General features: G+C 47.2%; 1 protein-coding gene across 2 annotated transcripts in view; it reads right to left on the bottom strand.

Moving 5' to 3' along the window:
- The window catches only part of NUP85 (nucleoporin 85), a 32319-nt gene that overhangs the window by 646 nt on the left and 15843 nt on the right, over window positions 1-15830 (bottom strand). The window contains exons 8-18 of one of the 2 annotated variants that reach the window (XM_019800305.2): window positions 13869-14003; window positions 13641-13763; window positions 13095-13226; window positions 12631-12737; window positions 3167-3250; window positions 2999-3064; window positions 2643-2794; window positions 1767-1884; window positions 1562-1662; window positions 593-744; window positions 110-211 (exon numbers count right to left, since the gene is read on the bottom strand). In XM_019800305.2, the coding sequence (XP_019655864.1) occupies window positions 110-211; window positions 593-744; window positions 1562-1662; window positions 1767-1884; window positions 2643-2794; window positions 2999-3064; window positions 3167-3250; window positions 12631-12737; window positions 13095-13226; window positions 13641-13763; window positions 13869-14003 (1272 nt within the window). The remainder of the gene's footprint in view (window positions 1-109; window positions 212-592; window positions 745-1561; window positions 1663-1766; window positions 1885-2642; window positions 2795-2998; window positions 3065-3166; window positions 3251-12630; window positions 12738-13094; window positions 13227-13640; window positions 13764-13868; window positions 14004-15830) is intronic. The other variant, XM_034641143.1, reaches the window with a different exon arrangement.

Raw genomic sequence — 15830 nt, 5'->3', positions numbered from 1 at the left:
TTGCAAGGGGCCAGCGTTTCTGGAAGGAAGCAGGGGAGTCCAAGATAGAAGACAGATGTCCCTTTTCTCATCACCATTATGGAATCAACAATCTGAAAGCTAAAATAACCTGGAGTTGCTGAACACCAGGTTCTCTCCACACTGGCCGCCTTGAGGCGAAGTCCTCTAGACATCTCATCAGCTCATATGTTTGCTCTGCTGAGAAAACCACCTAGGAGAGAGAAGAAAGGCTGCTTAGCTGCTCCCCAGCCAAGGGCTGCACTGGTTCGGGCATGCGCCCAGGTTCAGATGGCCTTCAGATGGGCTCCGTATATGCAACCCTGAGCGGACGGAGAGCCCCTATGCTCACCCCAACCCTTCTCGTCTGGGCCCCAGGCCGAATACTGTCAGTAGACAGCTGCCTCCTTTGAAATTAAGTAGCTTTTCTTGTGTAGAGACTGCAGTTCCAGAGTGGGCATTATGCGGGGATCCGTATACACGTGCCCAGCCCACGTGGGAGAGGACGTACGCATGTGCACCCATGACAGCTCCCCAGTGAGGCACAGTCAGGGACTACGAAACAGAAGAAAATCACTCTGGATTCAAACTGTACCTCTTTCTCTTCCAAAAGCGGCAAGGCGTCTATTAGCAGTATTACCCAGAAAGACCGAGGGGCAATCTGGGAAGTCATCAGGGACAGGAGGAGAGAAGCCGCATCGGTAAGACGCTTCTCCCCATAAAATCGGTGGAACTCGCGGTACTTTCCTGTTGAGAAAACGGAGCACTGGGTCACCTCTGGCCCCCAAACAACACGAGAGAGACCCCAGACCAGCCACTCCAAAGCAGGGAGATTCTTCCAGAACTGTCTCCAAATTCGTGGACCAATGAGACCAACTGGATTGAAAAAAAACACATTCTGAAGGGGCTCCAAAGAGCCAAACCTGGGAGAATGTAGCTATCAAACAAGAGACCTAGACTGTAACAGACGGAAGAACCCGTAAGTCTCGATCTGATCATGAGGAAACAGAAGATAAACCCAAACTGAGAATATTCGCTGAGAGCAGAACAGACTCTTCAAAAACGTCAAGGTGAAGAAGCACCAAACAAGGCGGCACTAAAGAGAGAGGAAAACCGAATTTGCGGACGTGGACCCGATAAAAGACACCGCTGGGACAGCTGATGTAACCAGAACATGGACTGCAGACCTGACGAGCGCGGTGCACTCAGATAACTGATTCTCTAAGAGGATGTTCTTGTTCTCAGGGGAACAAAGTCTCCCAACTTACTTTCAGATTGTTCCCCAAACACCTGAGAGAATAATAAAACAAATGAGGCAAAATAAAAATGGTAAATTTGGAGAAAGTGTACCTGGGAGTTCCTTAGTCCTTACACTACTTCTGCACCTTTAAGTTTGAAATTACTGGGAAATGTTAGAAAATCTGCTTTGAAGAGTCTGGCACACATGGTTCTATGAGTTCGGGCTTAACAGGAAGGAAACATTGGAGAAGCCTAGATCAGTCCCTCCCATCTGCACAACCCACCACTATGCCAAAGGTCCAAGGCACAGAGCCCAGAGACTCACCCAAGAAGGTCAGTCGATCACTGAGCATCATGGCTGGCCCGAGGTTGTCAATGAGATCCAGGTCAGAAAAGGAGCCTCGCTCACAGTAATCCCTGAGGAACCTACAAGACCAGGCCCAGAGGTCTGAGCTGCGGTCCCAGGGACCCTTCCACAGCCTCCCATCTTCCTAGACAGTCCCCAGAAAGCCAGGAGCAGTTGAACCCACCTGTCTGACACCAGCGTGGCAAAGGCAGCATCTTTGGCTCGGATGCTCCAAGACAGGGCAGAGCCCAGGCGGTTGTTGCGAACAGCTTTCATGGCTAAGATCTTACAAATGCTGCGAACTTTGCAGGGAAAAAGACAAAAGGTGAACTTTTCACCCCGCAAATCAGGCCATTCCTGAACTCTGCCAGATAGGAGCAGGCTTCCCACCTCCTCTGAGCTTTCCGCAGCCTCTCCACAGGCCCCAAGTACAACTTGGTTGGCAACACGGGGGACTCTGGGGTTTATAAATTGCCTCTTGGCTTTATTAACACTATGACCCAGCCCGGCAGGATTGCCTTTGTGAGTTGGTTTGATTTCCGGGGTGGCAAAAAGATTTTTATTGCTCCCCACAGATCAGCTCCTTCAGTATCTGTCCAGGTGCCAAAAACATCCTTTGGGTCTTGAATTGCCATGTGCTTTCAGAGGTGGTCATAAGCAAATGCCTCTGAAAAGAATGACTTGGGTTTTTTATCACTCAACAGTGAAGGGAGAAGGGGCAAATACCACTGCTTGCTTTCTGTGCTCTTCCTGAGTTGCCCCTGGTCCTGCTCCCCAGAGCTAGCCTTAGCTAGCAAGAGCAGCCCACCTAGGAGAAGTAAATTCCAAGCTGACCCCAGTCCTGACCTTCGTAGAGTAAGTAGGAAAGAGGAAGTGGGTCAGGATCTTTTTAAAAGGCAGTGTGCTCCACTGCTTCTAAGCCCTGATGGTTCCCTAGCTATTCGTCCTTCCTCCATAATTTTCCTGTTTTGGCTTATCTTTTGGCACCCACCGCCCAGCCTCTCTCCAGTCTGGCTGGCGCAGCATGAGCAGAAAGTACGCTGGGGGAGGGCGGGCTCACCTTGCTCAGTCATCTGCCGCTGCTCACAAATCCGCAGCACCTTAAGGGCTTTCTGCTCCGTGCTCAGCGGGATCCGCTCGATGTGAAGCTCCAAGGAAACTCGGCCCAGCTCAGGGCAGTAGTCAAAGTAATCCACTCCCAGCTGCCACAGGCTGCAACCATCCAAGGACAGACATGAGAGCCTGGTTAGCCCATGCGCTGCCCTGCAGCTTGAGGACTGGTACCCAGATGGCTCCTCCCCTGAACCCCTGTAGCCTTCAGGGAACCAAATGGGCAAGAACACAATCCAAGATCCAGTGGTACTTGCATGCTGACAAACCCCGTGCTGCCACCTCACACACTTGGGGCCTTCCTACCTGTGATGAGCAAACAGTCCCGAGGCATATTCCAGCAGGAGGAACTCTCTCATGTTAGATCCAAAGCTGGAACAAAACACAACAGAAGACCAAAACCCCTGGCCTGCTCCATTCGGGGCCCTCCCGCAGCCCCACCCCTGAGGGCTGGGATGGCTGCCACACACTTACTAGAGGTTGTGCGACTGGAGGAGCTTGCAGTGATCCAGCAGGTCTGTCAGATGGGCCACAAACCACCAGTTGCTTAGAGCAATGCTGCGGGCAAGGAGAGTCAGGGTGACAGAGTGTGGCCCACATGAGCAGGGACCCCACAAATCCTTTGCGTAAAAGGATGGGAGGGGCAGTGACAAGTGAAAACCTGTCTGAAAGCACATAGAAGTTTCTCTGTGCTATGTGGGGACTGCCAGTGGATACCCAAGATGGTCAACCCTCAAAGTGGCAGCCAATGATCTAGATCTCTGGAGAATGTCACAGTGAAAATAAAACTCAGGGATCTAATCAGATGCAGAGAATGTGGATACAGAATAATGTGTAAGAATAAAAAGAAACAGACTTCAAAACACAGAGAACAAACAGGTGGTTGCCGGAGGGCGGTGGGGGGGGGGAATGGGAGGACTAAGTAAAGAGGTACTAACTTCCAGTTATAAAATGAGTAGTCATGGGTATGAAAAGTATAGCATAGGGAACATAGGCAATAATATAACTTTATGTGGTAACACATGGTAACTGCACTTCTGGTGGTGAACATTTTGTAATGTACAGAATCGTCAAATGCTGTAAACTTTAAACCCACATGTCAACTGTACAGCAATTAAAAAAAAGAAAAAGACTAAAAGATTAGTGGTTTCTGATGCTTGATGAAACATGGAATTCAGGGGCGCCTCGGTGGCTCAGTCGGTTAAGCATCTGCCTTCAGCTCGGGTCATGATCTCAGGGTGCTGGGATCAAGCCCTGAATCGGGCTCCCTGCTCAGCGGGGAGCCTGCTTCTCCCTCCCGCTCTGCTGCTCCCCCTGCTTGTATTCTCTGTCAAACAGATAGATAAAATCATTAAAAAAAAAAACAAAACAAAAACGAGAATCTTCTGGGGCCCTCTAAAGGTCTGATTAAGTAAATTCCTTGGAAATCACTGTTTCACATCATCAGTTGTTTGTAAGCTCCCTAGCATCATTTTGTATGGAGTAAAGCAATGTGCTTGTCAGTGTACATACATCATTCCTGGTTATATTATTCATTTGTTACTTGGCGTAGGCCTTTCTGTTTGTATATAATCCTTGACTATTTCTTTAAAGATGTATGTATTTGAGAGAGAGAGAGTGAGAGCATGAGAATAGAGTTGGGGGGAGCACGGGGAGAGAGAATCTCAAGCAGACTCCCTGCTGAGCACAACGCAGGGCTAGATCTCAAAACCCCCAGATCATGTCCTGAGCCAAAACCAAGAGTCAGACACCTAACCGACTGTGCCACTCAGGTGCCCAAATATGCTACTATTTTTTTAAATCTGGGGTAAGGGAAATTTTAATGACTGCTTTCTGTAACAAAATCAAGCACACATGGAGGCAGACTGTCAAGGCAGACAGTTTCAAGGTATAATTGTGCATTAAGGTAAAAAATTCTGCTTTCATAATATAAAAAGAACAGGGATTGGTTTACACTGACTTTCTGGACAAATGTTTAAAACTTCTACCTTGTTCTTAGGGCTATAGATCCTTATACTCCACCTGTTCCAGGATTCCACCATTAGAGAATGGCCCTGTTGGCCTTCCTAACGCTCACTTTGAAGATGTTTTTTCAAACTTTATTAATAACTCTATCTATGACATTCAAAAAATTACATATGCTGGGGTGCCTGGCTAGNCCCACCTGTTCCAGGATTCCACCATTAGAGAATGGCCCTGTTGGCCTTCCTAACGCTCACTTTGAAGATTAGTTTTTTCAAACTTTATTAATAACTCTATCTATGACATTCAAAAAATTACATATGCTGGGGTGCCTGGCTAGCTCAGTTGGTAGAGCATGTGACTCTTGATCTCAGGGCCATGAGTTCAAGCCCCACATCAGGCATAGTGATTACTTAAAAGAAAACTGGGGCACCGGGCTGGCTCAGTAAGTTAGGTGTCTTACTCTTGGTTTTGGCTCAGGTCATGATCTCAGGATCAGGGGATCAAGCCCCACATCGGGCTCCCTGCTCAGTGGGGAGTATGCTTCTCCCTCTGCCACTCCCCCTGCTTATATTCTCTCACTTACTCTCCCAAATAAATAATCTTAAAAAAAATTATCTCTGCCAATTTTAAAAAACACCTGTATTTCTACAATCATCCTCAAATACTAAGAGTTCTATAAATTCATTCTGTGCTACACCAAGTCCTATCATGCTGAAGTTTTTAAAGAGTATTTCCTTGGTCCAGGTTTTCCTTTAGCTATGGCTTTCCTCATTTTGTAATTCTGCTGTGTTCCTTCCTGACCTTGTTCTATTTTTTTTTTTTAAAGATTTTATTTATTTATTTGACAGAGAGAGAGACAGCCAGCGAGAGAGGGAGCACAAGCAGGGGGGAGTGGGAGAGGGAGAAGCAGGCTCCCAGCGGAGGAGCCTGATGCGGGGCTCAATCCCAGAACACCGGGATCACGCCCTGAGCCAAAGGCAGACCGCTTAACGACTGAGCCACCAGGAGCTCCGACCTTGTTCTTTTTAAACGAGAGTCCCAATAAATAGGATATCTCTTTACAGCACCCCCTAAACAAACCCCAATTCACTGAATAATGTTGCTCTTTAACTATTCTAATTTCATCATAGGTCCTTGTGTATCAGTAATTTAACTGAATATTGTCATTTGGTTAACTAGACAGTGTTTTGTTAAGATTTTATTTATTTATTTGAGAGAGAGAGAGTGAGCACTAGCAGGGCGGAGGGGCAGAGGGAGAAGCAGACTTCCCACTGAGCAGGGAGCCTGATGTGGGGCTCCATCCCAGTGTACTGGGATCATGACAAACTAGACAGATTAACGAAAAAGGTACCACAAATGGTACTCGAGACCACAGTTTCAGTTAGTCCCTACCTCTCTGTCCCCTTCATCTAGAACATGTAAGTAATTTTATCTTTTGCCTACCTGGACTGTTTTAAGAAAAAAATGAGAAAATGGATATAAAATTGTTTTAAAAAGATTCCTTTGGGGGCACTTGGGTGGCTCAGTCGGTGAAGCGTCTGCCTTCGGCTCAGGTCACGATCCCAGGGTCCTGGGACCGAGTCCTGCATCGGACTCCTTGCTCAGCAGGGAGCCTGCGCTCCCCCGCTTGTGCACACATTCTCTCTCTCTCTGACGAATAAATAAATAAAATAAAATCTTAAAAAAAAAAATCTTAAAAAATAGCTGGTCCTAGGGAAGAATATTAAATAAGCTGAGCAAATACAAGTCTACAAGATACAGGGCACCTGTGTGGCTCAGTCAGTTAAGCGTCTGCCTTTGGCTCAGGTCATGATCCTGGGATCAGGCTCCCTGCTCAGCTGGGAGTCTGCTTCTCCCTCTGCCCACCCCCCCACTCGTGCTCAGTCGCTCTCTCTTGCAAAACTAAAATCTTAAAAAAATAAATAAACCTATAAGATATAAAAACAAGTTGTGGGGCGCCTGGGTGGCACAGCGGTTAAGCGTCTGCCTTCGGCTCAGGGCGTGATCCCGGCGTTATGGGATCAAGCCCCACATCAGGCTCCTCTGCTGTGAGCCTGCTTCTTCCTCTCCCACTCCCCCTGCTTGTGTTCCCTCTCTCGCTGGCTGTCTCTATCTCTGTCGAATAAATAAATAAAATCTTTAAAAAAAAAAAAAAAAACAAGTTGCCTTCCCACATACACAGTCCGCCCCTGCTAGAGTTAAGCTCCATATAGAAAATTAATCAAGAGGGAGTAGTTATTTGAACAGAGGGCTGAAAGAGGGGAGCCTGCCACAGGAAGACAAGGGAAAGGAGACCTCCTGAAATAGGGGCAACAACCAGTGTAAAGGCTCTGGAGTAGAAACTGTCTTATTCCTACTTCACAATGAAGCCCATGTGATTCAAAGGTAAGCAGAGGCCACTGCACTTAGGGCCTTGTGAGGGGAAGCCACTGGGACAGAAAGAAGGAGAACATGGTTTAACACCCAAAACACTAGCAAATCAAAACCACAATGATATATCAGCTCACACCTGTCACAATGGCTAAAATCAACAACACAAACAACAGATGTTGGCAAAGATCTGGGAAAAGGGGAACCGTTGTGCACTGTTGGTGGGGATGCAAACGGGTGCAATCGCTATGGAAAACCATATGGATGTTTCTCAAAAAGTTAAAAATAGATGGGGCACCTGGCTCAGTCGGAGGGAGTATGCAACTCTTGATTTCGGGGTCTCCAGTTCAAGCCCCACGCTGGTATAGGGCTTACTTTAAAAAAAAAAAAAAAATTGAAAATACAACTACTCTATGACCCAGCAAGTACACTAGGTATTTACCCAAAGGATACAAAAATACTAACTCAAAGGGGTACATGCACCCCAATGTTTACTGCAGCATTATCTACAATAGCTAAACTATGGAAAGAGCCCAAATGTCCATTGACCAATGAATGAATAAAGATGTGGTGTGTATACGTATGTATGTATAAATAAATACATATACATACTGGAATATTACTCAGCCACAAAAAAAAGAATGAAATCTTGCCATTTGCAACAACATGGAATGAGCTAAACAGTATTATGCTAAGTGAAATAAGTCAACCAGAGAAAGTCAAATACCATATGATTTCACTCATATGTCAAATTTAAAAAACAAAACAAACATGGCACCTAGCTGGCTCAGTTGGTAGAGCATGGGACTCTTGATCTCGGAGGTCTGAGTTTGACCCCTGCACTGGGTACAGACATTACTTAAAAATAAAATTTTAGGGGCGCCTGGGTGGCACAGTGGTTAAGCGTCTGCCTTCGGCTCAGGGCGTGATCCCGGCGTTACGGGATCGCCCCACATCAGGCTCCTCTGCTATGAGCCTGCTTCTTCCTCTCCCACTCCCCCTGCTTGTGTTCCCTCTCTTGCTGGCAGTCTCTATCTCTGTCGAATAAATAAATAAAATCTTTAAAAAAAATAAATAAAATTTTAAAGAAAGAAAACAAATGAGCAAGGGTTGGAGTGGGGGAGGGAGAAAAAGAGGCAAACCAAGAAACAGACTCAACGACAGACAACAAACTGCTGGTTACTGGAGGGGATGGTGGGGGGGCGGGGGAAATAGATAATGGGTATGAAAGAGGGCATCTGCTGTGATGAGCACCAGGTTATGTATGGAAGTGTTGAATCACGTATTGCACACCTGAAACTAATATTACATTGTATGTTAACTGGAATTGAAATAAAAACTTAAAAAGAAAAACAGAAAAGGAGAGCTGGGTGGCTCAGCCGCTTGACTGTCGAACTCTTGATTTCGGCTCAGGTATGATCTCAGGGTGGTGAGAATCGAGCAGAACCCACCGTCGGGCTCCATGCTCATCATAAAGTCTGCTCATCCCTCTCCCTCTGCTCCTCCACCTATCTCAAACAAGATCTTTTTTTTTTTTTTTTAAGATTTTTTTTTATTTATTTGACAGAGAGAGCCAGAGAGCACAAGCAGGGGGAACAGCAGAGGGAGAGGAAAAAGCAGGCTCCCCACCGAGCAGGGAGCTCGACACGGGGCTCGATTTCAGGACCCTGGGATCACAGCCTGAGCCAAAGGCAGACACTTAACCATCTAAGCCACCCAGGCGCCCCTCAAACAAATAAAATCTTAAAAAAAAAAAAAAAAAAAAGACTAAAAAGAGTACTCACACTGTTCTGTGCGAACAGACAATGCAGAGACCCGGGGTTGGGGCGGGGGAGGGAGATGGGGAAGCCAGTCACGGGTCACCTATAAAAGTCTGGGCTGGGCTAGGGTGACAGCTGAGGAGGGAATGAGAAGGAGCTGGATGGGAGAGGATTTTGAAGTTGAGCTAATACGGGGCTTCTTGATGGCTTGGTTGGTGCTCAGGAGCTCTCCAAATAGTATGGACTTTAGCCAATGGCTTCGGTCCAAATACCCACAGTGCCCTTGATAGTTGGCACTGTGACTTTACCGGGGCTCACTTTTTTCATTTGTAAGATGGACATGAAAAAACAGCACCTACCTCCAAGGTCTGTTCCAAGTAAACTGAAATAATCCATAAAAGTTCTTAGTCTAATGAATGTTAGCTATTATCACCATTCCTGTAATTATTAACCATTTTCCACACAGATGATTTTTATTAGCCTTAGGATTGGTCTCCCAGCTACCAGCCTTGCTGTCCTCCATACTCTTCGAATTGCTCCTTCTCAAATACAAATTTCACAGCATTATCCTGCTGAAAGCCCTCAGTGGCTCCCCATTTGGATAAAATCAAAACTATTTGGTACAGTGTATCTGGTCCTTGTTAATCTGACTCCTTTCTGACCTCTATCACTTCAAGCCCGCATTTAGTCTTTTGGTTCTAAGAGATGTTTGCAGTTTTTTCAGCAAGTAACAGGCTTCTATCTTTCCTGCCTGTGTCTTTCCCCATGTTTTTCTCTCTGCCTAAAATGATCTTTTCTGATGTTTTTTGCTGAACTTTCTTTGCTGAACTTTTCAGGACTCAACTTGAGTGAAGCCTCCTTGAAGAATTTTTTCTTCACCTTCCAATCTAATATAAGGTCCTCTCTTCAGGGGTTCCCCAACATCTGGCCTACACAGCTGCTATTACCCAGACCGATGCTGATGGTTATGGCGAGACAGCCCGCCAGCGAGGTGGCTGAGGAGCCCCAGCACGCCCCAGTCCAGCAGCCCTCAAGCATCTTCCCAAGCGGATACGGCAGCCTCCAGGGCCGCAGGGCAACAACCACTGAAGGCAGAGAGCTAATGACACAGCTCGAGTGACCAAGACAGGACAGGCCTGTGCTGAACAAGGCTTATACGCCCTCCCTGCAGAGCCAGACAAGTCTCAACGACAGATTTTGAAGCTTCACACACGTATGATGGAGAACCCTAAAGCAATCTCTACGCAGGCCAGGCTAACAGCCTCACCACTCAAAGACGTTTGAGGACGCTTAATTACAGCTCTGGGGTGGCCTCTGCTAGAACAGACAGAACTCTGGAGCGGGGGAGACCAGCCAGGGTGAAGGTCCTACCCAGAGGAATGTAGTTCTCCAATGGACTGTCCGCCCTGCCCTGGAGCCAGTTGCCCCCACCCTAACTCCTCTCTTGTTTCAGGGGCTCTACAGCAACCACTGCCTAGCTGAGCTCGGGCGGCTGGGGACCTTCTTCTCCAAATGGTACGTGAAGGTCTGTCTGCACACCACTGCAGCCAAAGTTACAGGCCAGGCCAAAGTTCCAGCAAGAAAATTCTAGATTAGGCAAACATTAAACCGGACCTCTTCTTAGTTCTTGAAGGAAGCCTGTTTCCTTCTAGTTCAGTATTTCGGGAGGACCTTCAGGGCACCAGAAAGCTGCCATTTGCTCAGCTCCTGGTGAAGTGTGTGCCAGGTCCCTGTTTCCTTTTGCCAGATAGCAAGGAACTGGCTTTTAGAGGAAGCTGGGGGAGCGGGGGGTGAGCACTCGGATTCCCAACTTCTCCTTTCAGATGTGGAGATAACAGCAAACATGTGGCCCTTCAGCAGGGGCTGATGACCTATGGCCTATGCTCCACTTCAGACCCTTCACTGCCTTTTCTGCCCCAAAGGGTCTGTCAGACTTAACATGGGGATCATCAGGTGCCCATTTAGAAATCTCCCTTTTAGGGCACCTGAGTGGCTCAGTGGGTTGGGCTTCTGCCTTCAGCTCAGGTCACAATCCCAGAATACTGGGATCGAGTCCCACACTGGGCTCCTTGCTCTGTGGGGAGACTGCTGTTCCCTCTGCCTGCCACTCCCCCTGCTTGTGTTCTGTCAAATAATTAAAATCTTAAAAAAAAAAAAAAAAAAAAAAAAGGACAGACATCTCCTTTTTAGCCCCTTTAAAAAGGATTCCCCTCATCCCCCTTGACAGGGTAGTCATGAACCCAGTTGACATCACACCCAAAGAAAGCAAGACTTCCCTACACCACCAGCCCATGAGCCCAACTTCACCACTTTCCCAGGAACCTAGCTTGGGTCTGACTGGTATAACTCAGGAGAAACCAAGTACTCACAAGACCCCAAATCCGAGGGCACATTTCTAAAACTCTGCTACTCTCTCTGAAGATACTTCAGCCTTTCCTCCAACACCTGAGATAGGTTCCAGGACTCGCACAACGGTACCGCTTTCAGAATAGAGTAGGAAGTAGCTTCCTGATCAGGAAAACCCAAGCTCCAAAATTTATGGGAAACAGAAATACTTTAGACCTTTTCCTGCTTGCCAGGACAGACAGATGCCCAGACTAAGGGACTGAGAGCCTGATCCTTCCTTATGTGTGACTGGCAGGAGGGTGCCATTTTCTGTGGCATCCATGAAAACCACTCCTCTTCACTGGCACCCCTCTCTTTTCTCTACTGTCACTGCAGAGAACAGGGTGCTTTCCCTTTTCATTGTCCTTCCTCCTGGTTTTACTCAAATCTGATCTGTTCCGAAAAATTCAGATGTGGCTTATGAAAGAAGCGCTGGTGGAAACAACCCACTGCTGTAACAGACAGTATATTTAGGAATGGCCACCACTTCGAATTATAGGCAGAGACAATGACAAAGCCAAATACCAGCACGTGTGTGTGGTGGCATGAACCACTCTGTGCAGATACCCCCCGCCATCAGCTGGATTCTGTAAGTCACCTTCCAGTTCCAGCTACACGTCTGTGAAAAAAAAAAATGGACACAAAACCCAGTTTCCTTTCTCCAAATCTAGCACCATCCTCTTCAAGCTCCAGCTTTCTTCTGGCTCAAACAGGAGGAGCATAGCAGAAGGGGATCCGTTCCCATTGCCCAGATCTACTGAAAAAGATCCAGTTGAGGTCAGTGAATTCACTACTGAGTAAGTTCCCAACAGTCTGCTGTAGCTCCCAATAGTCTCCCTTCGGGGAGTCTTCAATGCAATACCCACTTGTCCAAGCTGCACAAGAAGGGAGGCTAACCTGTCTGACTTACTATATACGGAAATTCCTGACAAGCTGTACCTTTGATTCATTATGTCTGACACTCCCTCTTGCCCGCCTTGCTGAAGGTTCAATGCACTGACAAGACACCCTTTTGAGGAGAGGGGTGGTGTAGAATCCCTGCTCTAAACAGACTCCTCGAGGAGCCTGCTGGTGTGGCAGCTCGTGGCTCACTAGAGAGTGACACAACCTCGAAGTGCTCTCCCTTAAGGTGGTCTGCATATCCATCAGGTTCCAAGAAACAGGCTTGCTGGCTTTATCTGGATTTTAAATATCAAAGCAATGTACTGCAATGTTGTTCAAGTAAACATGCCTGAAATGAAAAGTGTTACAAATGCAGTAACCTCAGGAAGGTCCCCAAACTTGTCCTGAGAGAAGCCTTTATCTACCTGCATGTGGCTCAGGAGGGGAACATGTGTGTGAGAAGAAAGTTAAGACACCAGTAAGAAGGAACAATACAGTTGCACAACTCTGACTATACCTAGTGTCACTGAACTGCACACGTAAAGACAGAAAAGGTGGTGCCACAGCAGGTCCTACCTGCACTCCTTGATCACTTGGTGGATGTCGAACTCAAAGGCTGCCAACAAGATGTTGTCCAAGGGTTCTGGGCTGCTCTCACCTCCCAGAAACAGGTCAAGGCTGGACTGTGGAAAGGTGGTGACCCACTCAATTCCCAGGTGGAAGCAGAGACTCAAGGGGGCAGGCAGGGCTGCTGTGTAGGGAACCCTGGAGAAGGGCGATGGGGTCCTTCAAAAAGGGCCAAATGAAGGGCACCTGGCTGGCTCAGCAGAAGAACGGGCAACTCTGGATCTCTAGAGTCGTGAGTTGGAGCCCCACGTTGGGGGTAGAGATTACTCAAAAAATAAACGGAGCAGGGATGGGCAAAGGGAAGACCCTTCCTGTTCTCCAGGGAGGTTCAACTCAAAGAGGCTGCACACTGAAAATGACCTAGCCTGCAGGATTCCTACTCCCCACCACTGTCCCTTGGAGTTCCGGCTCACCTGGGCATAGAGGTGCAGGTCAATGGGTTTCACTGTGGGATGAGAGTACAAGAGCCGGGTCACCAGAAAATGATACCAGTTATTCAGAAGCTCCTTCTGTTCCAACAAGGCAGCTTCATCTCCCAACATGATCTAAGGAAAGAGATATTTTCCCTCAGTTCCAGAGCCAACTTAACTTCTCTGTTAACTCTCACGATCTCGGGGCGCCTGGGTGGCTCAGTTGGTGAAGCACCTGCCTTCGGCTCAGGTCATGATCCCAGGGTCCTAGGACCGAGCCCTGTAGCAGGCTCAGTGAGGAGCCTGCTTCTCCCTCTCCCTCCATCCCCCTCTCCCCCGCAGCTCGTGCTCTCTCACATACTCTGTCTCTCTCTCTCAAATAAATAAATAAAATCTAAACAAAAAACCTCTCCTGATCTCAACTGGAGCACCTGGTCTGAAAGCTCTCTCCTTCCCGGCAGAGCTGACGGATAGCCTTGCTCCTGCCGTTGCTGTGTTGGCTGTCACAGCCCCAACTCGGACCCCGGCCTGGACTGACTTCTCACAGACCTTGCAGAGAGACTCCAGGTGAGGACTGGCAGCAAACGTGCTGTCCTGGAGATGACGTTCACATTCCTCATGCCAGTGCTGCCACTTTAGCTCCAGCTCTGTCAGTGTCTGGGTGTTACCAGGCTAAGGGGAGAGACACAGTGAGATGCCATCACCACAGAAACCCCTTGTGCTTAATGAACGAACCCCTCTCTTGTGACCCAGCAGAGCAGGGCTGCTCCCACATACACTGAGAACGGGCATTGTCCTCATCAGGTCCCCTAGGATTCGGCACATGCCTGCAGAGGAGGGGCTGGCGTCGGCTTCCTTGGAAAGCATCTGCCGAGCCTCGTCCAGCCGGCCCTGTAGTACCAAGATGGTCACCTGGGAGAACACACAAGAGCATGAACATTCACGGAGGCCCAGAAGCCAGCCTCCTCAATCCACACTTGGGCTTCCTAGCCTATGGAAATGTGATGGTTCCTTCCCTCCAACTCATTTAGTCTAATGGTTTTATTTTTTTTAAGATTTTATTTATTTATTTGACAGAGATAGAGACAGCCAGCGAGAGAGGGAACACAAGCAGGGGGAGTGGGAGAGGAAGAAGCAGGCTCATAGCAGAAGATCCTGATGTGAGGCTCGATCCCATAACGCCGGGATCACGCCCTGAGCCGAAGGGAGATGCTTAACCGCTGTGCCACCCAGGCGCCCCTAGTCTAATGGTTTTAAACCTGTACCATGCTTTTCAAACTGCATGTTTTAACCTATTACAGATTGCAACAAACTTTTTTAAAATAAATGAAATGGGGACACCTGGCTAGATCAGTTGGTAGAGTATGCAACTCTTGATCTCAGGGTCATGAGTTCAAGCCCCACATTGAGTAATTTACTTAATGAATGAATGAATGAATGAATGAAATAGAAAAGAGAAAATGGCACAGTACATCAAGTAAAGATTGGTTCATAAAAGATTCAGTTCAAGTATACATACACACATACACTCAATATAAATAGTCAATGCTCTTTATTCAGAGATTCTGTATTTGTGAATTTGCCTACTTGTTAACATTTATTTGTAACCCCAAAATCAATGTGTGAGGTACTTTCACCGTTACTTGTGGACATGGGCAGCGTGGCAAAAACTAAGTCACTCGATGTGCACTCTCCCAGCTGAGGCTGAACAAGGTGGCACTCTACCTTCTTGTATCAACTGTCACACTAAACAAGTATCTTTTTCAGGATCTACCTAGCGCCACTTTTTTTGTATTGTTGTGCTTTTTGCTGAGCTCTCAAGCATAGTGCTGAAGTGCTACACAGTGGTTCTAAGTGCTAGAAGGGATGATGGCCCACAGGGAGAAAATGTGTGTTAGACAAGCTTCATCCAGGAAGACACTACAGTGTTACTGCCTAAGAGTTCAATGTTAATAAGTCAATAGTGTGTATTAAATAAGGTGTCTTTAAGAAAACCATACATAAAGTTATATACTCATCAGCTGACAAAAATGGGATCAGAGGCTGGAAGGATACTGTATTACAATAATCAGTAATACAATGTTTCAGGCAACTTTATAGACCTTAACTGTCATAAATAATGACAACCAACAGCATATACATACAAGCAAATATGTAAAACATACAAAGTAACATTTTCCTATACTAAGTCATGCTCAAAAAAGCCAAAGATACAGAGGCGGACAAATCCCCAATTTCTCCCGAGCCTGCACTTCCTTCTCTGGATTCCAGACTTGGATACCGTTCTGACATAGTGTCTCCACCTGGACCTCATGGGCTTCTTAAACGTAGCATGTTTAAAAGTAAACATCCGGCAACTCACCAACCTGATCTTCCCACATTCTCCTATTTCTTACACACGCACATCCAATCTATTAGCAACTCCAATCAACAGTATCTGTAAACTGCACCCAGAATCTAATCACTTCTCACCACCTCCTCTGTTCAGCTCCCACCCTCATCTAAGTCTCCACCATCTTTGCCTGGTTTAGTACCACAGCCTCTAGACTGGTCTCTGCTTCCGCCTTCGTTCCATCCTCGGTAGGGCAGCCAGAGAGCCTGGAAAACCTACATCCGATCACAGCATGAATGCTCAGCTCTCCAATGCCCCCCTCACCCCATCTGACTCAGGGATGGTGTCCATCAACTAGCTTACACACATATATGTCCTTTAATCATAACAATCTTTTTTTTTTCAAG

Source organism: Ailuropoda melanoleuca, chromosome 13 (genome assembly GCF_002007445.2).
Source record: "Ailuropoda melanoleuca isolate Jingjing chromosome 13, ASM200744v2, whole genome shotgun sequence".
NCBI classification, from domain to species: domain Eukaryota; kingdom Metazoa; phylum Chordata; class Mammalia; order Carnivora; family Ursidae; genus Ailuropoda; species Ailuropoda melanoleuca.
Note: the sequence above shows the minus strand (reverse complement) of the source record. Positions and strands in the feature narration are given on the sequence as shown.